Source organism: Cygnus olor, chromosome 9, assembly GCF_009769625.2.
Source record: "Cygnus olor isolate bCygOlo1 chromosome 9, bCygOlo1.pri.v2, whole genome shotgun sequence".
In the NCBI taxonomy this organism is placed as follows: Eukaryota; Metazoa; Chordata; class Aves; order Anseriformes; family Anatidae; genus Cygnus; species Cygnus olor.
The window spans coordinates 4,362,801-4,381,707 of record NC_049177.1 but is presented as its reverse complement, the minus strand read 5'-3'; the positions used below and the strand labels follow the sequence as shown (position 1 = coordinate 4,381,707).

Genomic DNA, 18,907 nt, shown 5'->3' with positions numbered 1-18,907 from the left:
CAGGTAGATCTACATAACATAATTCCATCCAGGTATACAAGAACGCGTAACAAGCATTCTTTACACATTTTTCTTTCTCATTGGCAAACATGTGATATTGGCAGACATTTAATGAGTAAAAAAAGCAGACTGACCTCATCACAGAAATCAGGATTCTGGGAATGATGTAGCACAGCGGTGTAGGCTGCTGTTGTAAATAATGGTCCACCTGGCTTCCCATAAATGCACTGATAAAAGTAACATACTTTAATTACATTGTCAAATTTTGCTGATGATACTAGTCCTGGTATATCTAATATGCATGTGCATTGAAAACAATATCATGAAAGATTGATAATTACTTAAATATTCAAAGAAATATTTTAAGTGCTTTCAAATTATTTTTTTACACACACTTCCAGAAAAAGTCCATTATCCAGGAAAATTACCCTGAATTTACTAAGCAATGCATTCCTTAGGCTTCTTTCGTGCTGTTACTGATTTCATAGTTTTCTGCAAAAAGTTTTACAAAAGCTATTTCATCTTTATCCAATTCAATATACAATGTAAGGCCTTTACTGATTTCTCAGTGTTGCAAAAGCTACAACTGTTAACAATCCCCTTGCTGGCACAGCCTAGTACAGAGGCTCTTGAATATTGAGTGATGACAGCTTTATTGGTGAGGAAACTACATAACAACAATAATACTTGATAGTCCATGGTCAGTAGCAGTTAAGAGTTATGTTTAAAGTTCTAATTTTCTGCCTCGTTCTTTTTTATGAAGCATCCTAAGCTCAGTGAGAAATCTGGGGTAAATGGTGAATTTTAGACCAATTAAGTTGCACTGTAAAAATGGTAAGTTTAATTGTTATAGGTTAGTATAGTCTCCTTTCCTGGGTTTTATAAGTAATGTCAGAAACACTGTTCTCATGGCTTACCTTCAGTGGCTTCGCTCCTTCTTCATCAGAGCTTTTAAATTCAATGCACACTGTTATATTCCGTGCCTGAAAAACAGGAATATATTAAAGCTCAGATGAGAACTAGGATAGCCATAGAAATGCAGGCCAAATATGAGTAGCTTACTCTTTTCAAAATCTAGAAGAAACATAAATTTGAAACACCTTCTTGCCACTGTGCTATCACTAGAAATAATATTTCAATCAAGAAGTGGCTAAACACTAGCCAGGCCTCAAACCAACGGTGTAGAAGTGGATTATAGAGTGACCATCACTTACCTGCATTTTGTCTTTAATTAATCTTCACTCAGCATACACATGTAATCAGTACTCAAATTTCATTTAAGCAAAACATTTTTTTCCAGAATCATTGCATCTGCATCAAGATTGTGAAAAAGCTATTCCCATGTTCTCTCTTTGATCTGGGGGTAGGACCTAGATGATCTTTAAGGTCCCTTCCCACCCTAGCCATTCTATGATTCACTGATAAAACTTGAAATTAATCCACACATTATTTCATTAAATGTATTTCATTAAATGTACCAATGTTTTATGACTGCAAAAATTACAAAAAAAAAAGTGATTTGCATTGCCATTTTCCTCTCCTTCATTCCAATGAGAGGGCTCATGTAATACATAACTACTCAATCTTGGCCTGAATTGGTCATCATATACTGTACCTTGCTGAAGTATTTTTGGCTGTCGTACTTGAGGTGTTTTGGATATATGTATATTTGGTTCTTGTATACTCTGTAAGGCCGAGAATATTTTGTTGATTCCTGTACAAACTCCTCAACTTCCACTGTAGGTTGATGTTCCTTTATGTCATTAAATGGCTTGATTGGAATAAAAGATGAAGTTACACAGTCTTCAAAAGAACAGAAAAGAAAAGCATCACTTATTAAGTTTCTTTACACACAAACTTAAATCACATAGTTAGTCTTACTACTAAGAATACAACACATTGAGATGGAACAGATCAAATCCTGCTGTAAGTTGCATTCACATAAATCTGGAATTACAATCCATCATCCTTAAATGGTTTATCTCACTGAAATTAAACAGTACAACACTAAAAAACTTTTGACATACACAGTATTTGAAGATGCTTGACAGCATAACAGCACCACTGGCACTCTCAGTTTCAACAAAGTAAGTTATGAATGTGTGATGCTGTTTCTAATTGATTTTACTGCCCAATATCTCATTTAATCTTTTCTATCATCTAATGACATAGTAAACCAAATGAAGAAACAAGTATTGCAGAACTAGATTGGATACATGGTTCAGTTGGGATGACTGAAACCAGATCAAGAAACAGAAGGTGAAAATAAACATTATCACCCAGACAGCAGTCACAGGCAAAGATCACAGATTCTTTGTATGTCTGTACCATTAAATTAGTGAGACATTTCATCAAAATTCTTTCCTTGAACCCTACAGTAACACACTGGAAAAATAAAACAACCAATTTGTTGGGAGGAAGTTGAAAGAAGATGGTTATTTCTCATATATGATATTCTCAATTTTACTTCCTTCAAAACTAACACAAGAAGAAATTGCTGGTTTCAGGATTGCACAGGTCTTCAGCAGCTCAAACAGGCAAGGGGAGAAGTGTCTGTGTTCCAGCTGTAGCAGGCTGGTTTGTTTTGTTTCAAACAGACATGGAAAACTTTCTTCCCAGCCCACTGCCCACTGAAACACGCACCTGCCCAATTCACTGGTACACCCAGCCAACAGACACAGCTCCTGAATTCAACTGGAAAGATCCATGAAAACTTTTGTTTTTCCCAAACAAAATTAGCAGCAGTGAAAGGGAACTGCTAAATTAAATCACTTGCACTTGTCAGCCAGAACTGACAGGGACCACTGACGGCTGTAAAGAACCCTTAGGAATGTTCCCCCTAGCTCCAGCAACAGGGCACAGCAAGTGATCTCACAAACTCCTCTGTTGGTCAGTGGGGCCACTTAGGGTCACATATGAACCTCTGAGTGTTTGCTCTTCTGTTATGAAGTTTCCCAGTACCTGGGGACTGCTCACTGGCCTTGGCCTACACAAAGCTAAGATCAAAGGCTAAACAGCTAACTACTGTCTGGGCAAGGCTCAGGCAACATATCTGAAAAGGATGTGTTATGTCTTCATTTTTAGCCAACTGCCCCTCAAATTAGATTTATAAGCATTCTGACTGTGTCTGGTTTTGAACATCATTAACCTTGACTCTCATTAGAGAAATCCTGACACAAGGATTAGCATGCACATCTAAGGCCTGTCTGCAGAAATCTTGCTGCGTGCTCAACACACCGCGCTTCTCGTAGCCCATAGAAAATTCACGGGGAAATAGTGTTGAACCAAACACAAAAAGGGACGATATAGCAACCAGGAAGCTTTTCAATACCAGCAGCTCAGATGCACTCTACAGGCTATCACTGCTCTCTTCAGAAGAGACAGCAACAACAGCAAGAATCTGCCTGGAAAAAAGCAAGCCTTACGGAGTCCATTGTGAAGGTCAGGTCTCTGTGCCTCGCATTTCACAGACACTTATGCAGAAGCAACAGCCCAGTTTGCTTCCAGCCACGTTGGCTCTTGGCTGCAAGGCCATCTGCACTTCTCCGTGATTGCCCTGCACATGAATGGAGCCTCCCACCTCTGGGTTTTAATGTGTGGTTTAGGTGGGGGGCAAAGCAGGGGACATAGCTGCTGCCCTGGTGCCAGCTCCAGAGTTTAGACAACAAGCAGGGACCAGGCAGCATAGGTGAAAGCTTCAGAAAGCTGTTTTCTCTCTTTCCCTTTGCTAGAGCTACACATTTTTTTTCCCCTCTCATGCAGCAGCAAAGTTAATAGTTGTCTATCAGCTTAAACACTGTCAGACAACATCTCCTGGTATATCCCCGTCTACAGCTCTTTGTAGCTATACCAAATGAAGTCTTATAAAAGCACAGATCTACTGCAGTTGTCTAATGCAAATTGATGGTAATGTGAAGCAGAGCAGTGTCGGTCCCCAGAGACACAATCATATAGCAACTTCTCAACAAGATCTGCAGCCAACTTCCTTTTCCTTAACTCTTCTTGGCAAAAAAAGATTTTAGCACTAGCTAAGCAAGACTTTATTTTCAGTGGGAAGGAGGTGTTACAACAGAACTGCTTACTGCTGTTACAGGGGCTTCCTTCAGAGCTGACTGAAATCAAGAAGAGTTTTCACAGAGGTTTTAATAAATCCTACAGCATGTAACTTTTCTCTTACAGTTTTAAAATTATTTTACAGCCTGACTCATAGTAAGACAAAATCTTGTGGTGCCAAAGAAATTTGTAAGCTGCTACTGTTCAGAGTGAGGGAATTTTCACTGACTTTCCACACGTACTGGGCACCTTAGCAGTATATACCTTCTAAAACCAGACCTTCGCTTGGCCACAGTGCACCAAGTCATGTAACAATAAAAGGATCAAGCTGTTTTGGACCATTTTGCCTACTCTATCAATTTCTTTAAATTCCAAAAATAAAAATATCTTTTGAAATGTTAGTGAAACTATTTTTTAAATCTAATACCACATGAAGATGGTATAAAATATGTGATGATCACATATTTTAACATAAAATAATATACCTGCACAGAACATATTCTATCTACATCCTTGAGGAATCGTCTCCATTTTGATACTGAGCAGTTGCTCTGCTTGTTCCTGAGCTAAACAAGAGGGCCTACGAACGTATCGACATCAGAATAAAAGTGACTGTTAAACTTAATTAACTCAGATAGTCCTGAGCTTTTTGCAGTTGTAGGTCACAGAATTGTAGCTGTTGAAACAAAAAGTTAAAAAAGGATTCAATTAGGAGTACCCACACTAGTGTTTGTTGTATTGATGCCAGAATTGCCTCTGAGTGAAGCCCTCCATCTGCTCTGCATTCCTGAAACCTGCTGATAATCACATGCTGATTCACAGAAGATATGTGCATCACAGTCCACATCAACACTGCCAGGCTCTTAACCTCTGGCTACAGAAGCCCAGTCAGGTCTTTGGTCTAATCCCTTAGAGACCAAAAAGTGGTCCCTGCACTTTCATCACATGTGGAGACAACATGTTGAGCTCTGTATTGTATGTCTGGGCAGTTGCAGGAGGAAAAGAATTGTGCATTTAAATGAAAAAAAAAGAGATCAGGAACGTTCCCTTCCCAAACACATGTATACATTTTTCTACACAACGATGGACAATTCTACCAGAACTGTCTCATTACAACAGGCTATTAGAAAACCTATGACAATTTCTTATTTAATAATAATGATTAATTATATAGTGGAATCATACTTGGATGTTCCAAAGGAACACAATCAACTGCGATCTCCAAACTGCCAGGTATGGTCTGTATTTTGCTAATCTTCTCTGCTCTGCAATGACAGAAATGAAAACATTTTAGAAAATTAGAAGAGGGGAGATAAGACCCAAAATAGAAATTAAGCTGAAATGAAAACCAAACCCTGACTTAAGACATAAATCCTTATTAAACACTTTAACATACAACTATTAGCAGTCAGACTCAAAACAAATGCAACATCAGGGAAGAAACGTCTTTTCTTTCTTGGCCTCATTATTTCTCATGCCTTCTCTTTGAGGCAATGCCACACTTATAGAAGAGGAAGAAACTGACGAAGTAATGATGAACCTTACAAGAATTAACTTACCCACTTTTTCTTTCTACAGTCTGAATCAAATGCTCTTTAAAAGGAATTGTGTGACCACTGAGACAAAAGGAACTCACAGCATCATGGCTTCTGCAAGTGCCATGCTGAAAAGGGACCAAGACACGCTCCTTGTGCCCAAGCAACTTGAGACATGCCAGAACTGTGATACTAAATTGCTTTTATCTAGATGTTTCAGACAGACAAAGCCAGCAGTGGCAGCTCTTATTCCAGTATCAAGAATGTCCATGAAGTTTACTGACTAGTAACAGTAATAGAAGAGATTAAGGGACTGATCCAATCCCTGTAATACTTGTTCAATCTTTTTATGATCTGATTTCATATAAATGGAATTGGAAAAAAATAATTACATTAATTTATTTCTAGGTGCATTTGGTGTAGAAGGCACAGGAAGAAGTTCAAGGTTTAATTCTCATGTCACTCATCTGGTAAAAACAAAGTCTCTGCTCTAGAGTTAATCTGATTTACACCTGTATGAAAGAACATTCAGCCAAACAGCCATTCACTAATTTACACACTGTCAAGCATTTGGAGAAGTTTTTTCCTTCCAGTGTTCACTCTGCAGTTTGTCATGGAGACTCAAACAAACAAAAGCAAGGGTTAGAGAAACCATTAAAGAATGCTTTTTCATTTCCCTTTTTTTTTTTTTTTTTAAAGAGAGTGTTCTCTTGTTGGCTACTTTACCTGCACTTCCCCTGATAGAAGCTAATTTAAGGAACCACTGTCTTTAGGTTACAATAAAATTTATTAACATGCCAAATGACTTTCCAGTTTTCCTGGAATTTCTAACCTAAAGCAGTCTTTGGCAGATGTTGGACTAATGTGAAAAACACTAATTTAATATGGCTACTTTGGCACACTGTGCTAAATGATGAAAAGAGCTGTGAAAATTATTCTGTGCAGCTTTTTAAGGCTTTTATACTTTCTCAAACCAAATTAAAATCTGTTCCTTACCTTCTGTATTCTGCTATTAGCTTAATCAAATCTTCCATGGAAATCTTATTACTTTCTTGCCTGAATAAAGGTGAGAATCGTGAGTCTCTGTCAACATTTCCCTGATTATCTCTGAACACTGGTCTATAAAGAAAGAAAAATAGTATGTTTATAAACACACACCCATATACATTTGAACATTCGAAATTGTCATGTAATGTTTTAATAACGATATGACCTGAACTCTCCCACAAATTCCAGGGCTGCCTGCAGAGCTTCACACAAGAAAGCTCTTCTGTGTATTCGTAGATGCACAGAGAGTTTCAGCTTATCTGCAAGCACAGCCCCAGTCCTGCAAAGACTTAAGACTTTGTTTAATCTTACACTATGCAAACAATCCCCATTCATCTTAGGTGTAGCACAACTGTTGACAGCTCAGAGCTTCAGCATTTTAATGCTAGAACAGATCATCATCAAGTTCAGTACCCACCCATCCCATTCTCCTCCTTTTTTTCTGTAGCTCTCAGCTGACAAAGCTCAAGTATACAGAACCTATCTAGAACCCATTCTCTACTCCACCCCCTACTGATAATTTTAAATAATAGAAATTTTAGCAAGACATCAAATCCCAACCATAAGGTCTCATCATGTAAAGAAGCATATGCTTTTGCAGAACCAGTGTAGAGACCTCTAATGAATTTTCCTATGCATTAACTCTGTTCTGTGTCCTCCAGAAGCACGATACCAACTCACTGCAGCTTAACTTTCCTTCACAAAACTAGTTCGTGGAGCATCAACTACGTTTTTGGTGAACCAGCTACAAAGTGGCGAATGAGATGGAAAAAAAGGATATCCGTTTATATCTGGGAACAATAAGTATCAGCTGTTGTGTGCACAGAAAAACGTGCTCAGATATTTCCATCCCTGCTCATTGACACTTGCAGGATTTAATTAAGACATTCCAGTGCCCTTTGGATAGTCCCAAGGGTCACATGCACACTGGCTGGACTGGATAATGTAACAGCTATCCAAATTAATGAACCTTGGATTCAACTGTTGTATGCAAAAACATTGCTTAACAAAAGTAAAATGTTCTTGATGCTAAGTGCAGTTCTGTGAATCATTTGGCCAATCTTTCTTCTTTAATTTACTTCTCTGTTCCACTGCCAATGAGAAGAGGAATTGATGCCAGCACAAATTGTTGCCAGACGCAAAATAATGGAGTAAACTTTTGGAAGACGATCCCAAGGATGAGTATAAATGCACCGTGTCCTAAATTAATTAACTGAGAGAAACACTATTATTTCATTTCTGTGTAACTAGAGAATAATCAGCCCTCTTCTATCAGACTTTTGCCTCCAAGAATTACAGGGAATAAGGTCCACACCAACATGCACTGACAAAAATCTTAAGTTATTAGGGAGAAAATGGACCCAATTTCTGGCAGCCACCACTTATTTCACAAATCGTATTAAACTGCTGTTGGAAAAAAGAAAAAAGTCAAGACTTAATAATTATTACAGCATTGGTGACATTATTATACTTTTTGGGCTCAGCATTGCTTCCTTCCTCTCCAAACAGAGTGGACTAAACCATTCAGTAAGCGGTTTTGGCCATGCCACTGGGCTCTGCATGGGGATTGCTGAGCAAACCCAGCCTCTGCAGGATCCCGTCAACTAAATCCAGTCCAGGCTAACCACTGCTCAGCACGTGGGGGTATGGAGGCACTTACCAAAACAGGGTTGGGGAAGTTCACAGTGCCAAAAGAACCGAGTCTGTGCTGGAAGTAGCTTACTCCAAGAGCTCTTGCTTCTACAGGTGCCATTTAAACATCCACTAAAAAGAAGCTAACTCTTACAAACAGGTATGCTTTGTGCGTTCAGGGAAGAGTTTGCTTTCTGCTAGCAAAACTATACAGTATCTCCATGCTCCTGGCCTCACTAAAGCTGAAGAATTGCCAGACCAGCAAGTATTCTATGTTTTACACCTGCAGTTAAGTAACTGCACTGCCATGTTTCACTAGATCCTTTTAGGTTGCTGGGCACTGATGGAGCAAGAGAGCTTCTCACAGTGCACACACTGAAGGCATTGTAGGGTGACAACTGACAAGTAAAACCAAAGGAAATGTAATAAAACACTTCACCAGTCCAGAAGTCCAATACTTATCTAATGTATTAATGATTCCTTACTGCCTGCTATTTATTTATTAGGTGGATTTCCATAAGAAAAATTTCACAGAACTAAAATCCTGAAGAAATTTGAAAGATATTAATTCAAGGGAAAAGTAATTAACGGACTTCATTAAAGAAAACAAGATACTTGTTCAGTATTTTAAATGTTTCTATGATTCTACTGTTCTGATATTGTTAGCCAATAGTCCACAATTACAACAATTCTTTAAATGCAGAAAACCTACACAGTGCTCATCATTTAACACCGAAACATATTTTTAATAGTAGCTAACAATCTGTGGAAAAATTGCTCACCCTCAGGGTTAGGGAAGCAGTGTGAGGTTTGTAGTTACTGTAAATGAGCACAGCATCACTAACTTCAGTGATGCCAACCTGCAACAGCTGAGAACCTAACCACCAGCTGCGTACACCATTGAGGGATCCAAACACTAGGCTCTAAAACACGTTTATGAGGGTGGGGAAGGTGTGAAGGAAAAGCAAAGTGTAAAAACTAATCTCTGTGAGTGAAGTTTCCCCACGTCTACAGTATGTAGATCAGGCACATATTTGCAAACTTTGGCAGTTCTGGCAGGAATATGAGAAGGGAAGATGGATTTGACACCCTGTAATTCTGACATATAATGTAATTATACCTGAGAGCATACAGACACCAGAGCACACCAGCACCAGCAAGAAATCAGGGAGGAACCCTGAGTCATCCTTCTGAACGATGCTAACAAACTGAATGCCACAAAAGATAATTAAGATTGTCAGTCACATGCACAATTCTCAACTGCCAGATTTTGGCTCGCTAAATGTATACGTAAAATCACATTGTGACCATCTGCTATTGCTTTAAGGAGGAAAATTTCCACAGCAAAACAGGAGTGTGGCTAATGCCAGAATGAACTAACTGGAAAACACATTTCCAAACCCACGGTTTTGCTATTTATCATAGCCAAACCATTTTTTCCCTGTAGTATGATAGCATCCTGTGGAAATTTCTATTTTCAAGCTATGAAAATAGAAATAGATTTTATAGGGCCAAATTATACTTTGATTTTACCAAAGAGAGTCCTGAGTAATGTTAATACATAAACAGAAATGATGGCTGAATTTGACCCAATGGACTAAATAAGTTCCTTATGCAACTCCACTGATACCAGCAAATTCACACACTTGGTGGACAATGATTTTTAAATTATGTTATCTCACCACCATGATACGATTAATCATGAAAAGGTTTAAGAGCTGATAAGTACACCTGAGTATATTTTCTGTGGTTAATCCTACAGAGGGAAGGAAAGCTTTTTAATATTAAGGGTGCTGAAGCACTGAGTTAGGATGCCATCCAGAAATACTGCCTGCTGGAGCTGAGGGATGTCCACAGATCCCAGGTACATCCTCTGCTCACGTGCACGCCACCTGCCTAATGCACACACAGTAAGTCTGCAAAATGTTGAATTGTTGTGCATTTGCTAGCACCACAAGCATGTATTCCCATTTATATTTGGGAAATCACAGCCAGAAATATTGGTTAGATGATCATATGATGTAAAGGTCTTTTCAGTCTTATTTTCTGAGGAAAATAACAGACTAACAGTGGAAGGCTGAGGAACACTTAGGCTCCCAGGTATCCAATACCCACTGTATTGAGGCATGCACACACACAAATAATGACTGAGTTAGAGGACATACCATTAATGGTACAGCCACCACCAACAGTCAGCCAGGACAGAGTTAATAAAAAAGCCTCAAGTCAGTCTGACGCCCAGCCTGCACCCCTTGCCATCACACCATCCATTACATGCTAAAAGTAGCCCTGTCAAACCAGGAGACACCCATCAATATCATTTTGAACGGTCCTTTGGCTACACAGAACCAGTAAATATTAATGAACATCCCTGAGTTTGCTATGACAGATCAAAACACATTATCTGCCTTTCTCCTGAGCATGCATGTACTTTTCCTGTTCCTACTGTATATTGACAAAAATTTATGTCAATAAAAATAAATGACTCTTCAAACTGCCATACCTTGGTGTGTGCTTTCTCCTTGCCATCTAGACATCATGTTCTAAAAACATAAGCTTTCACCTACACGTTTAGGGGCAGACCAAGCACTTCTGATGCTTCGTACTTCCACACCAGAAGAACACAGCTCTCCCTAACGGGCACAGGCAATGCCGCAGCATGACATTTTCACCAACGCTCTTTTCCTTCTTCCCTCCTACAGTTTCAGGTAGCCCTCCACCAGGCCTGCCACTGTCAGAACAGACGCCACAGAAGGAGGGGAATGCTTTCATTTGGCAATGGACAGCTTTCCTTTTTATAGGGGACATATTTCTTACTCTGTGCATGACAGAAAGAAGAGAGAGCTGTCACAGGGACATGCAGAGGGGCTCGGACAGAGATCTGTTACCACAGGGTTGCAGCAAGCTGAGGCAATGACAGAAGACTGAAAAGGAAAAGAGAGGAGGAAAGAGAAAAAAAAAACAACATGCAAATCTAAAGGGATAATGAAAGGAAGAAAGCCATGTATGGTTAGAGGAGTTGACTTGGTAGAAGGTGACCAAGAAGCATGTGAAAAAAATCTGAGGATGAGACCAGCAAGTGGCATTGAACAAACCATATAGTGACCCATGGGAAAGGAAACAAACTGTCCAGGAGAACAGAGGGAGAACGAAAATCAAATACTGCCACTGCAGTGACCAGCAATAAAACCCAACTGACCTTCCAAACAAGAAAGTAACAGGTCTCTATCACCTAGTAGCCACTAAAAATGCAAGAGGGCCTAAAGCATTCTCATTACCACCATCAAGGTGCTGTTTTGGGGGCACCATTAACCTCCAGATTCTTGGTTAGATTTTTCTGAAATACAACAAGCATCATTACTAGAACACAGCTTCTGACTTGCGCATCTGTATTTTAGGTGGTCATTACATCTTTGTCTCAGACTGTAATTATCTTTGTAGGAAATTATTGTGAAAACTCTGATTTTGAAATCTTTTTTGGTAATTTTTAGCACCAAATCACCAGTGCAGCTCATGATAAGTTGATATTCCGTCAATCACCTCTGCTACTCTCTGGCAACTTTACTACTTACCTATAGAAAAGATTCTACCACAGTGACGTTTTAATGAGAAACTAACCAACATTCATCTGTGTGAAAAATAGGGCAATGGAATAATAAAGCTGCAGAATCTTCTGGGGTCCTGCACCACACAGAAAGCTGTGCTTAGCTTGAGGCAGAAAAAGTAGAAAAGAAAAAAAGGAAAAACATCCAAAAGCAGAATAAGCTAAAAGATATTTCTACAGATTATAAGAAGAATTAATACATACCTCACTGACCAAGCAAATGGCATGCGGTATTTCCCCAGCTTGCTGCAGAACTGTTTATTTGATTTTAACACTTTCTGTGCACACTAAAAAAAAAAAAAAAAAAGAAGAAAATATTAACTATTTCACCTAGTAATATCTATAGTAATATCTACAATGCAGCACAGAGGATGTCCAAGTACCACTCTGCTGAAGAGGCTGTTTTGGCCCTAAAATAATTTAGCTTGATACTGTCCATGACAGAAAGTTCTGGGATGGACAGGAAAAGCACCACAGAACTGCTAACAAATTAAACCCCATCAGCATCCCTTCAGTCAGAACTATATTATTTACAATTTTTATTCCAGTTTGCTGTAATATACCCAATGCAAATGCACTGCCTGTTCTCAGAGAAACACAGATAGGTGCCTACCCCAGTTATGCTAGTATACAAAAAGCACTAGCTTAAAATTTCTAAAAGATTACTGAAACAGAATTTCACTTTGCTGGGACATAATTTACAAAGGAATGCACCATGAATTGATTTATATGCTTCTGTCAAAATGGTATTTTTTTCATTCTGTGTAACTGGGTGAGAACATCTGTCATACTGTATTGGTTACTGCACGTAAGGATTTTATCTTACCAAAGATAATGAAGTTTGGACATTTGCTTTCTTAGGGGTGGGCCTCATGTGAGCATGCCCTGTTCAGCAACCACAAACTGGTGAGATTTACAAGCAGAATTTGCAATGTCTTCAGCTTCCAATAGGCTGACAAAGAAGGAACTCATGTTCCTGTAACATTACCTTAAAAGAATCAGGATTCTTAATGTAAGGTTCAGCACTGCTGGCAATGTTTCCTGTGAGCACCTTCTCTATTTTTGCTACTAATACAATCTCAGAGTGAGGATTACTTATGGAGAAAAGAGCCTATGAATAGAAAAGAGAGCAGTTAAAAGGTACATAGGGATACTGGAGAAATTAAATACTACCAGTGCTCTTTGCTGATGGAAATGCCATCAGAACAAATTCAGAAAAAAATTACAGAGGATGTATCTCTACACTCCCAAGACAGCCAGGTGGAAACTAAAATTTTCATGTTAGTACTGCAGTAAGCTTGTGCACACAAAGCATCTTGCAAAGATCCTGACTCTAGTCAAGAAACATACGACCATGTTAGCATCACCTAACCTAACTGTTCCTCTGGAACAATGCTTAAACACTGGTCTAAATCAGCCACACCTCAGGGGAATGACTGGGAAGAAAAAATGTAATGTAACGGGAATGGGGGGATGAGGTTTACAGTAACAGCAAGAATGTGGGAGTACTTTGATATTAATACAGAGGATAGATGAGACTAAGTTACAATTTTGTTTGGCTGGTTTAGGAGATGTCAGAGAAAGAACCCAAAGAATGCGGGAAACATGGGTGGTTTCTCAAAATGACAGACACTAATTTTTTTTGAGTTTTGATTGTAAATATTGTGTAGTTATACAAGATCCACAGACATACACACACACAAAAAAAAATTGAAAAAATAAACCATCCCTAGTAGAGAAATTCTCTGACGAAAATGAATACTACTACTGAACTATGATGTGAGTCACTAAGTCATGCAGTCACACATGGAATACCTGTTTTGGATACTTCAGCCATTCTTCTGGGAACCCCTTGACTTTTGGTTCTTCCATCTCATTTGAATCTATATTTTCAACAGTGCCATTTTCTAATGAAAATGAAGAACCTGAAATCATCTGTCTAACGAGAGTATGGTTCAAATCTACATGAAAATCAGCAGAGATCTTCCTGCCATCCCTGACGTCATACAGTGCCACACTCACAAAGAAAGGCTCTACCTGGAAAAAAACAACACCAGAAATAAAACATAGTACTAACTGAGAGTGAGAGGGTAAACTCCATCTTTTATTAGGCCCACGCAGCTAGAAAAAAGACAGCAAACAAAGATTGTTTACCAATTATGAGATTAATTGAAACCCCTCTCCCCAACCTTTGGCAACAATTTTTCCAACTTCCAAGGGCTTTTAAAGGTAGTGTGTTGACACCGAGCCAGAACGAATGGCAGCTAACACAGAAACTTGCAGAAAAAGAACACGAATGTGTCTGTCACAGATAATAACTATAGTAAGAAAGGGAACCCAGAGAAACTTCATAGAATTATTTTAATGTAGATTCGCAATCGTTATAAATGAAGGGATAGTGAGGGTGGGCTTTCCAGGGATCATAAGAAATGTGACACAAAAATGATGGCAAATGTAAGGAGATGAAAAATGTTTACTGGTAGAAACACAAACGCGTGGGTGTATTATTCAGTGGGAAACACATGTTCCATTTTGCTAGGAATCCGAGAGCATTCAAATAGCTCTGACAGTACCCACTTGTTCTATCCCATAGTAACAAGGAATTAAATCCTATGACTGCAAATAACCTCTACAGAGCCTTTACAGTTCTGATCATAGAATCATAGCATCATAGAATATCCCAAGTTGGAAGGGACCCATAAGGATCATCAAGTCCAACTCCTGGCACCGCATAGGTCTGCCCAAAAGTTTAGACCATGTGACTAAGTGCACAGTCCAATCGCTTCTTAAATTCAGACAGGCTTGGTGCAGTGACTACTTCACTGGGGAGCCTGTTCCAGTGTGCGACCACCCTCTCGGTGAAGAACCTCTTCCTGATGTCCAGCCTAAACTTCCCCTGCCTCAGCTTCACACCGTTCCCTCGGGTCCTGTCACTGGTGATAACAGAGAATAGGTCATCTGCCTCTCCACTCCCTCTCGCGAGGAAGTTGTAGACTGTGATGAGGTCCCCCCTCAGCCTCTTCTTCTCCAGGCTGAACAGGCCCAGTGACCTGAGCCGCTCCTCATACGTCTTCCCCTCTAGGCCCTTCACCATCTTCATCGCCCTCCTCTGGACACTCTCCAACAGTTTAATGTCCTTCTTGTACTGCGCTGCCCAGAACTGCACACAGTACTCGAGGTGAGGCCGCACCAGCGCAGAGTAGAGTGGGACAATCACTTCCCTCGACCGACTAGCAATGCCGTGCTTGATGCACCCCAGGATACGGTTGGCCCTCCTGGCTGCCAGGGCACACTGCTGGCTCATATTCAACTTGCTGTCAACCACAACCCCCAGATCCCTCTCTGCGGGGCTGCTCTCCAGCATCTCATCGCCCAGTCTGCACGTATAGCCAGGGTTGCCCCATCCCAGGTGCAGGACCCGGCACTTGCTTTTGTTAAACTTCATGTGGTTGGTGATCGCCCAGCTCTCCAATCTGTCCAGAGCTCTCTGCAAGGCCTTTCCACCCTCATCCGAGTCCACAACTCCTTTACAGTTCTGATGAAACACATCAGTCAGGATAAGAACGACCAACTCATGATGTCAATTTCTGAGCTGTCTGGAAACCAGAATCTTAAAATTCTGGAGATAATGAACAATGCATCAGCAGGTACAATATTCTGTGCTTTTGCAGACTCTGTAATGAATTATTGCATGCCCTTAGTTCAGTTATCATGACTTCATTTAAACAGCTATTCCAGTCTGCCAAAAAAGTATTGATTACATCATGCTGAATATGCACTCACTGTAGAGGTCATCTGCAAATGAAAATAAGTAAAAAAAATAAAAATAAAAATCAATGCCTCATATGTAATGCATGAAAGTTGAGTTGCCAGGACACTAATTTCTCAGAACTTTTCTGCTTTAAGGGAGAACTAACTAATGGAACTAACTATGGATTGAAAGCTACAACTTGCTTTTCCCTGCCCTTTTTTCTTAAAGTAAAAATAAGAAAAAAATTCTGTTTTGTCCTCTTTTTTGCTGGTCCTTTATTACCAGATGAAGCATCCAGTCCCTTCTGTTTTGCCTTCTCATCAGTAATTTCATCTGACTGGTCCCCAGTCTCTCTGAAGAGCAACAACAACAAAAAAACGCACAATCTACCAGCAACTGATATTCAGTTGCCTCCTTACAGTACTGGCAGCTTAAACTTGTTCTTATAGCAATTGTTAAGGATCGTCAAGGGTCTTAACATTTTTAATTCCACATTCAACTGTAGCAAAAAGTCTGCAATCTAAATCAGCTTCAAAATGTTTACTGTAAGGTTCCCTCAGCTTCACCATTCATTTCAAAGAGATGGGCAGAGTGGGAGGAGTGAATACAGTAATGTGAGCATGTTAGTTTTCCTTTTACATCCTATTACCAGAAGTAATATGTGCACAGGAAGCCTTCTCTGGAGTGGTGGTGAGGGTGGGGGGGAGGAGGAGGAGGAAAAAACAAACAAAGCTTACATTGGTTGAAGGATCATTTTCATTTTCAGTAACACAGGCCTGGAGATTCAAACTGAGGGACTTGCAAGTTATCAGGATCCTCTTTGCAGGTTTTTCTTCAAATGGCTTGATTGCTGAGTTGGTCCCTGGAAACTCCTTTTTCTGAGGATTCAACAACTGAAATAAGTTGGGTGATTAGTTATATATGGAAAAAGCATGATAATCCCAAACTACGGAAACTTTTTTGAGGCGTTTACTATCGCTACAGTTGATTTGACCAAAGATTTGGAAGAATTTTCAACTAAAATAAAATTTCCAATTAAATCACCAACAAATGTACATTCAGTGCAAGCAGTAACATTCCTTGAATCATGAATTCTAATACTGAATGATAAGCAAGCTGAGGATAAGAAAAGAAAAGCAATCTGCGCTTCCTACATTTACAGCTGAACTTTTCACGTACATAGGCTTTTATACCTCCAATTGTACCTCCCACTGCTTTTTGCAACCATTCACATTTCATAGTCAAATTCAGCACAATAAATAACAATGAAAGCACTGTTCTTACAACATTCCCCATACAAGAAAAGGTTCTGTTCTTGTAATATTTTCAGTCTGTTTTAATGATTCAAATTTCAGCTAGATTGGACAAGATGACCTCCAAAAGTCCCTTCCAACTGCAATCATTTTGTGTGCAGATATGGGCAGAGTCTGTACATAAACCTCTGCAGAGCAGAGACAGCACTTCTTTCCCCACTCATTTTGAAGCTGAAAACAAATGTCACTTCCACTCTACTTTTCTCTTACATCTAAGACTCTGGCATATACAAGTGAGATCAGCACAGGGTGGAAGTCTCAGGCATACTCAGCTGCTTGCTGAATTCCCAACCACCCTGGTGGCTTCACTAACCCAGTTAAATCAGCACCTGTATTTAAAAACTTTTAAGAACTTGAAAAAAATCTTTTCACTCACTGCTATATCAGGATCCAAGGAGAAAAGATTTAGTCGCTCTGTATTTCGAGAGGCTTTCACTGTTTCTTCTGTTTCTGTGATGTACTGTTGTGACAGATAACAAATTAATTTTCTGCACAAGAACAGAAATCCATAGAGTTGTTAGATCTCTAAATGAATGATTCACGTTTCACTCATAATAACACTCCTCATTTCTGCAGTAGGTATCCCAAAGCACCTTCAAACATTCTTTGAAGGTTATATGCTTGTGAAGCAGGATTTTCAGTCCACGATATACTTTGAAGGAACCCAAAATAGGAGCAATTATGAAGTTCATATATGTTACCACAGAATCCACTGTGAAAGATGTCAAAATAGTGGCTCAAGATGCACACAAGATGTACCTGCCATGGACTAGGGATCACAGATCACTGCTGCAGCCAGGCATATGGAGCAAGGGGGAGGAACAGGAATTAACCATATAAAGAGCAATATAAGCATAGTACAACTTGCAGACCATCTGTTTTAGCCTTGAGGGCCACCAGTGGTCAGATCTAGCAGTTATCAGTTTGATGTATCTGCATTAACTAAACCATTTCCAGTAAAGAAAACATCTATCTACAGACAAGATCAGATACCACTGCTGTCTGTACACATGAACTCAATTACATTTTATCTTTGATGTTGTTGCTGTTTTAATTGTGTGACCACTTCATACATATGAATACAACCTAAAGTGAAGTGTAGACCAAATTCTGTTCTCATTTGCATACACAGTTTTTGGTTCATATCTCTGGGATTTACATCCTCAGAGAGGATTTTGCTGTGTATATAGACAGTATACTGTCGCTACTGCTACAGCGGGTAGCTGCCCAACAAATTACAAACAGGTCACATGTTCCTTTAAGAAAAGCAGTGACGTATTTCCAACCTAGCTTTTCATCAAGAAAATTCTTAGCACCTTCTACAATTATCTCATCCACATGAAGTAGTTTATGAATTCTGGAAGACAAAATATCTCCCCTGATACTACATGTATCTTTCAATGAAATTAGTGAAGGTTATGAGCAGTTGACAGCTCATTTCCTTGAAGTACTGCAAGTCACACAGGAAATCTTGGATCTCTGATGGCCAAAGTCTGCTGAAATACAGGTTAAAAAAGTAAATATTTCACATATAACTGCAGGGATAAGACCCTTACTGACTTCACAGGTATAAATCAAACCCCTCTAGTATCTACTTTTTCTTACACCCAGTGGAGCTTTCTTCATTTATACAAAGCCATCAACTTTTCAGAAAGAAAATTATTCCCACCATTTATCATGGCTCTAACACTCAAAATGGGCCATATGGTATTTTTAAACCTTTTGAAATATAATTGATCATCTATTAGTAAGCATTTTGACGTAGGTAGCACTTTCCACTCCGCTTGTAAAGAAAAACATAACATCCATTACTTTTGCAAAGTCTGGGTGCAACATGTTCTCTGAAGAGTCGGTCTCTTCTTGAGAGCAATCATCATTCACCGAAGCTTCTCCAGGGTCTTGAAAAAGGTGGGTGGGGGAAGAAAAAAAGCAAATTTTTTATTATACTTGCTCTTTCCACTGGGTTTTAAAA

At 39.4% G+C, this 18,907-nt stretch overlaps 1 protein-coding gene across 28 annotated transcripts in view; it reads right to left on the bottom strand.

The window, feature by feature from the left end:
- Positions 1 to 18,907, bottom strand: part of DOCK10 (dedicator of cytokinesis 10) — a 155,403-nt gene that overhangs the window by 54,093 nt on the left and 82,403 nt on the right. For all 28 annotated transcript variants that reach the window (XM_040566605.1, XM_040566607.1, XM_040566618.1 and 25 more), the window contains exons 9-19: positions 18,748 to 18,833; positions 17,312 to 17,395; positions 16,360 to 16,515; positions 13,687 to 13,908; positions 12,860 to 12,982; positions 12,076 to 12,158; positions 6,585 to 6,707; positions 5,239 to 5,318; positions 1,616 to 1,803; positions 918 to 983; positions 135 to 227 (exon numbers count right to left, since the gene is read on the bottom strand). In XM_040566605.1, the coding sequence (XP_040422539.1) occupies positions 135 to 227; positions 918 to 983; positions 1,616 to 1,803; positions 5,239 to 5,318; positions 6,585 to 6,707; positions 12,076 to 12,158; positions 12,860 to 12,982; positions 13,687 to 13,908; positions 16,360 to 16,515; positions 17,312 to 17,395; positions 18,748 to 18,833 (1,304 nt within the window). The remainder of the gene's footprint in view (positions 1 to 134; positions 228 to 917; positions 984 to 1,615; positions 1,804 to 5,238; positions 5,319 to 6,584; positions 6,708 to 12,075; positions 12,159 to 12,859; positions 12,983 to 13,686; positions 13,909 to 16,359; positions 16,516 to 17,311; positions 17,396 to 18,747; positions 18,834 to 18,907) is intronic.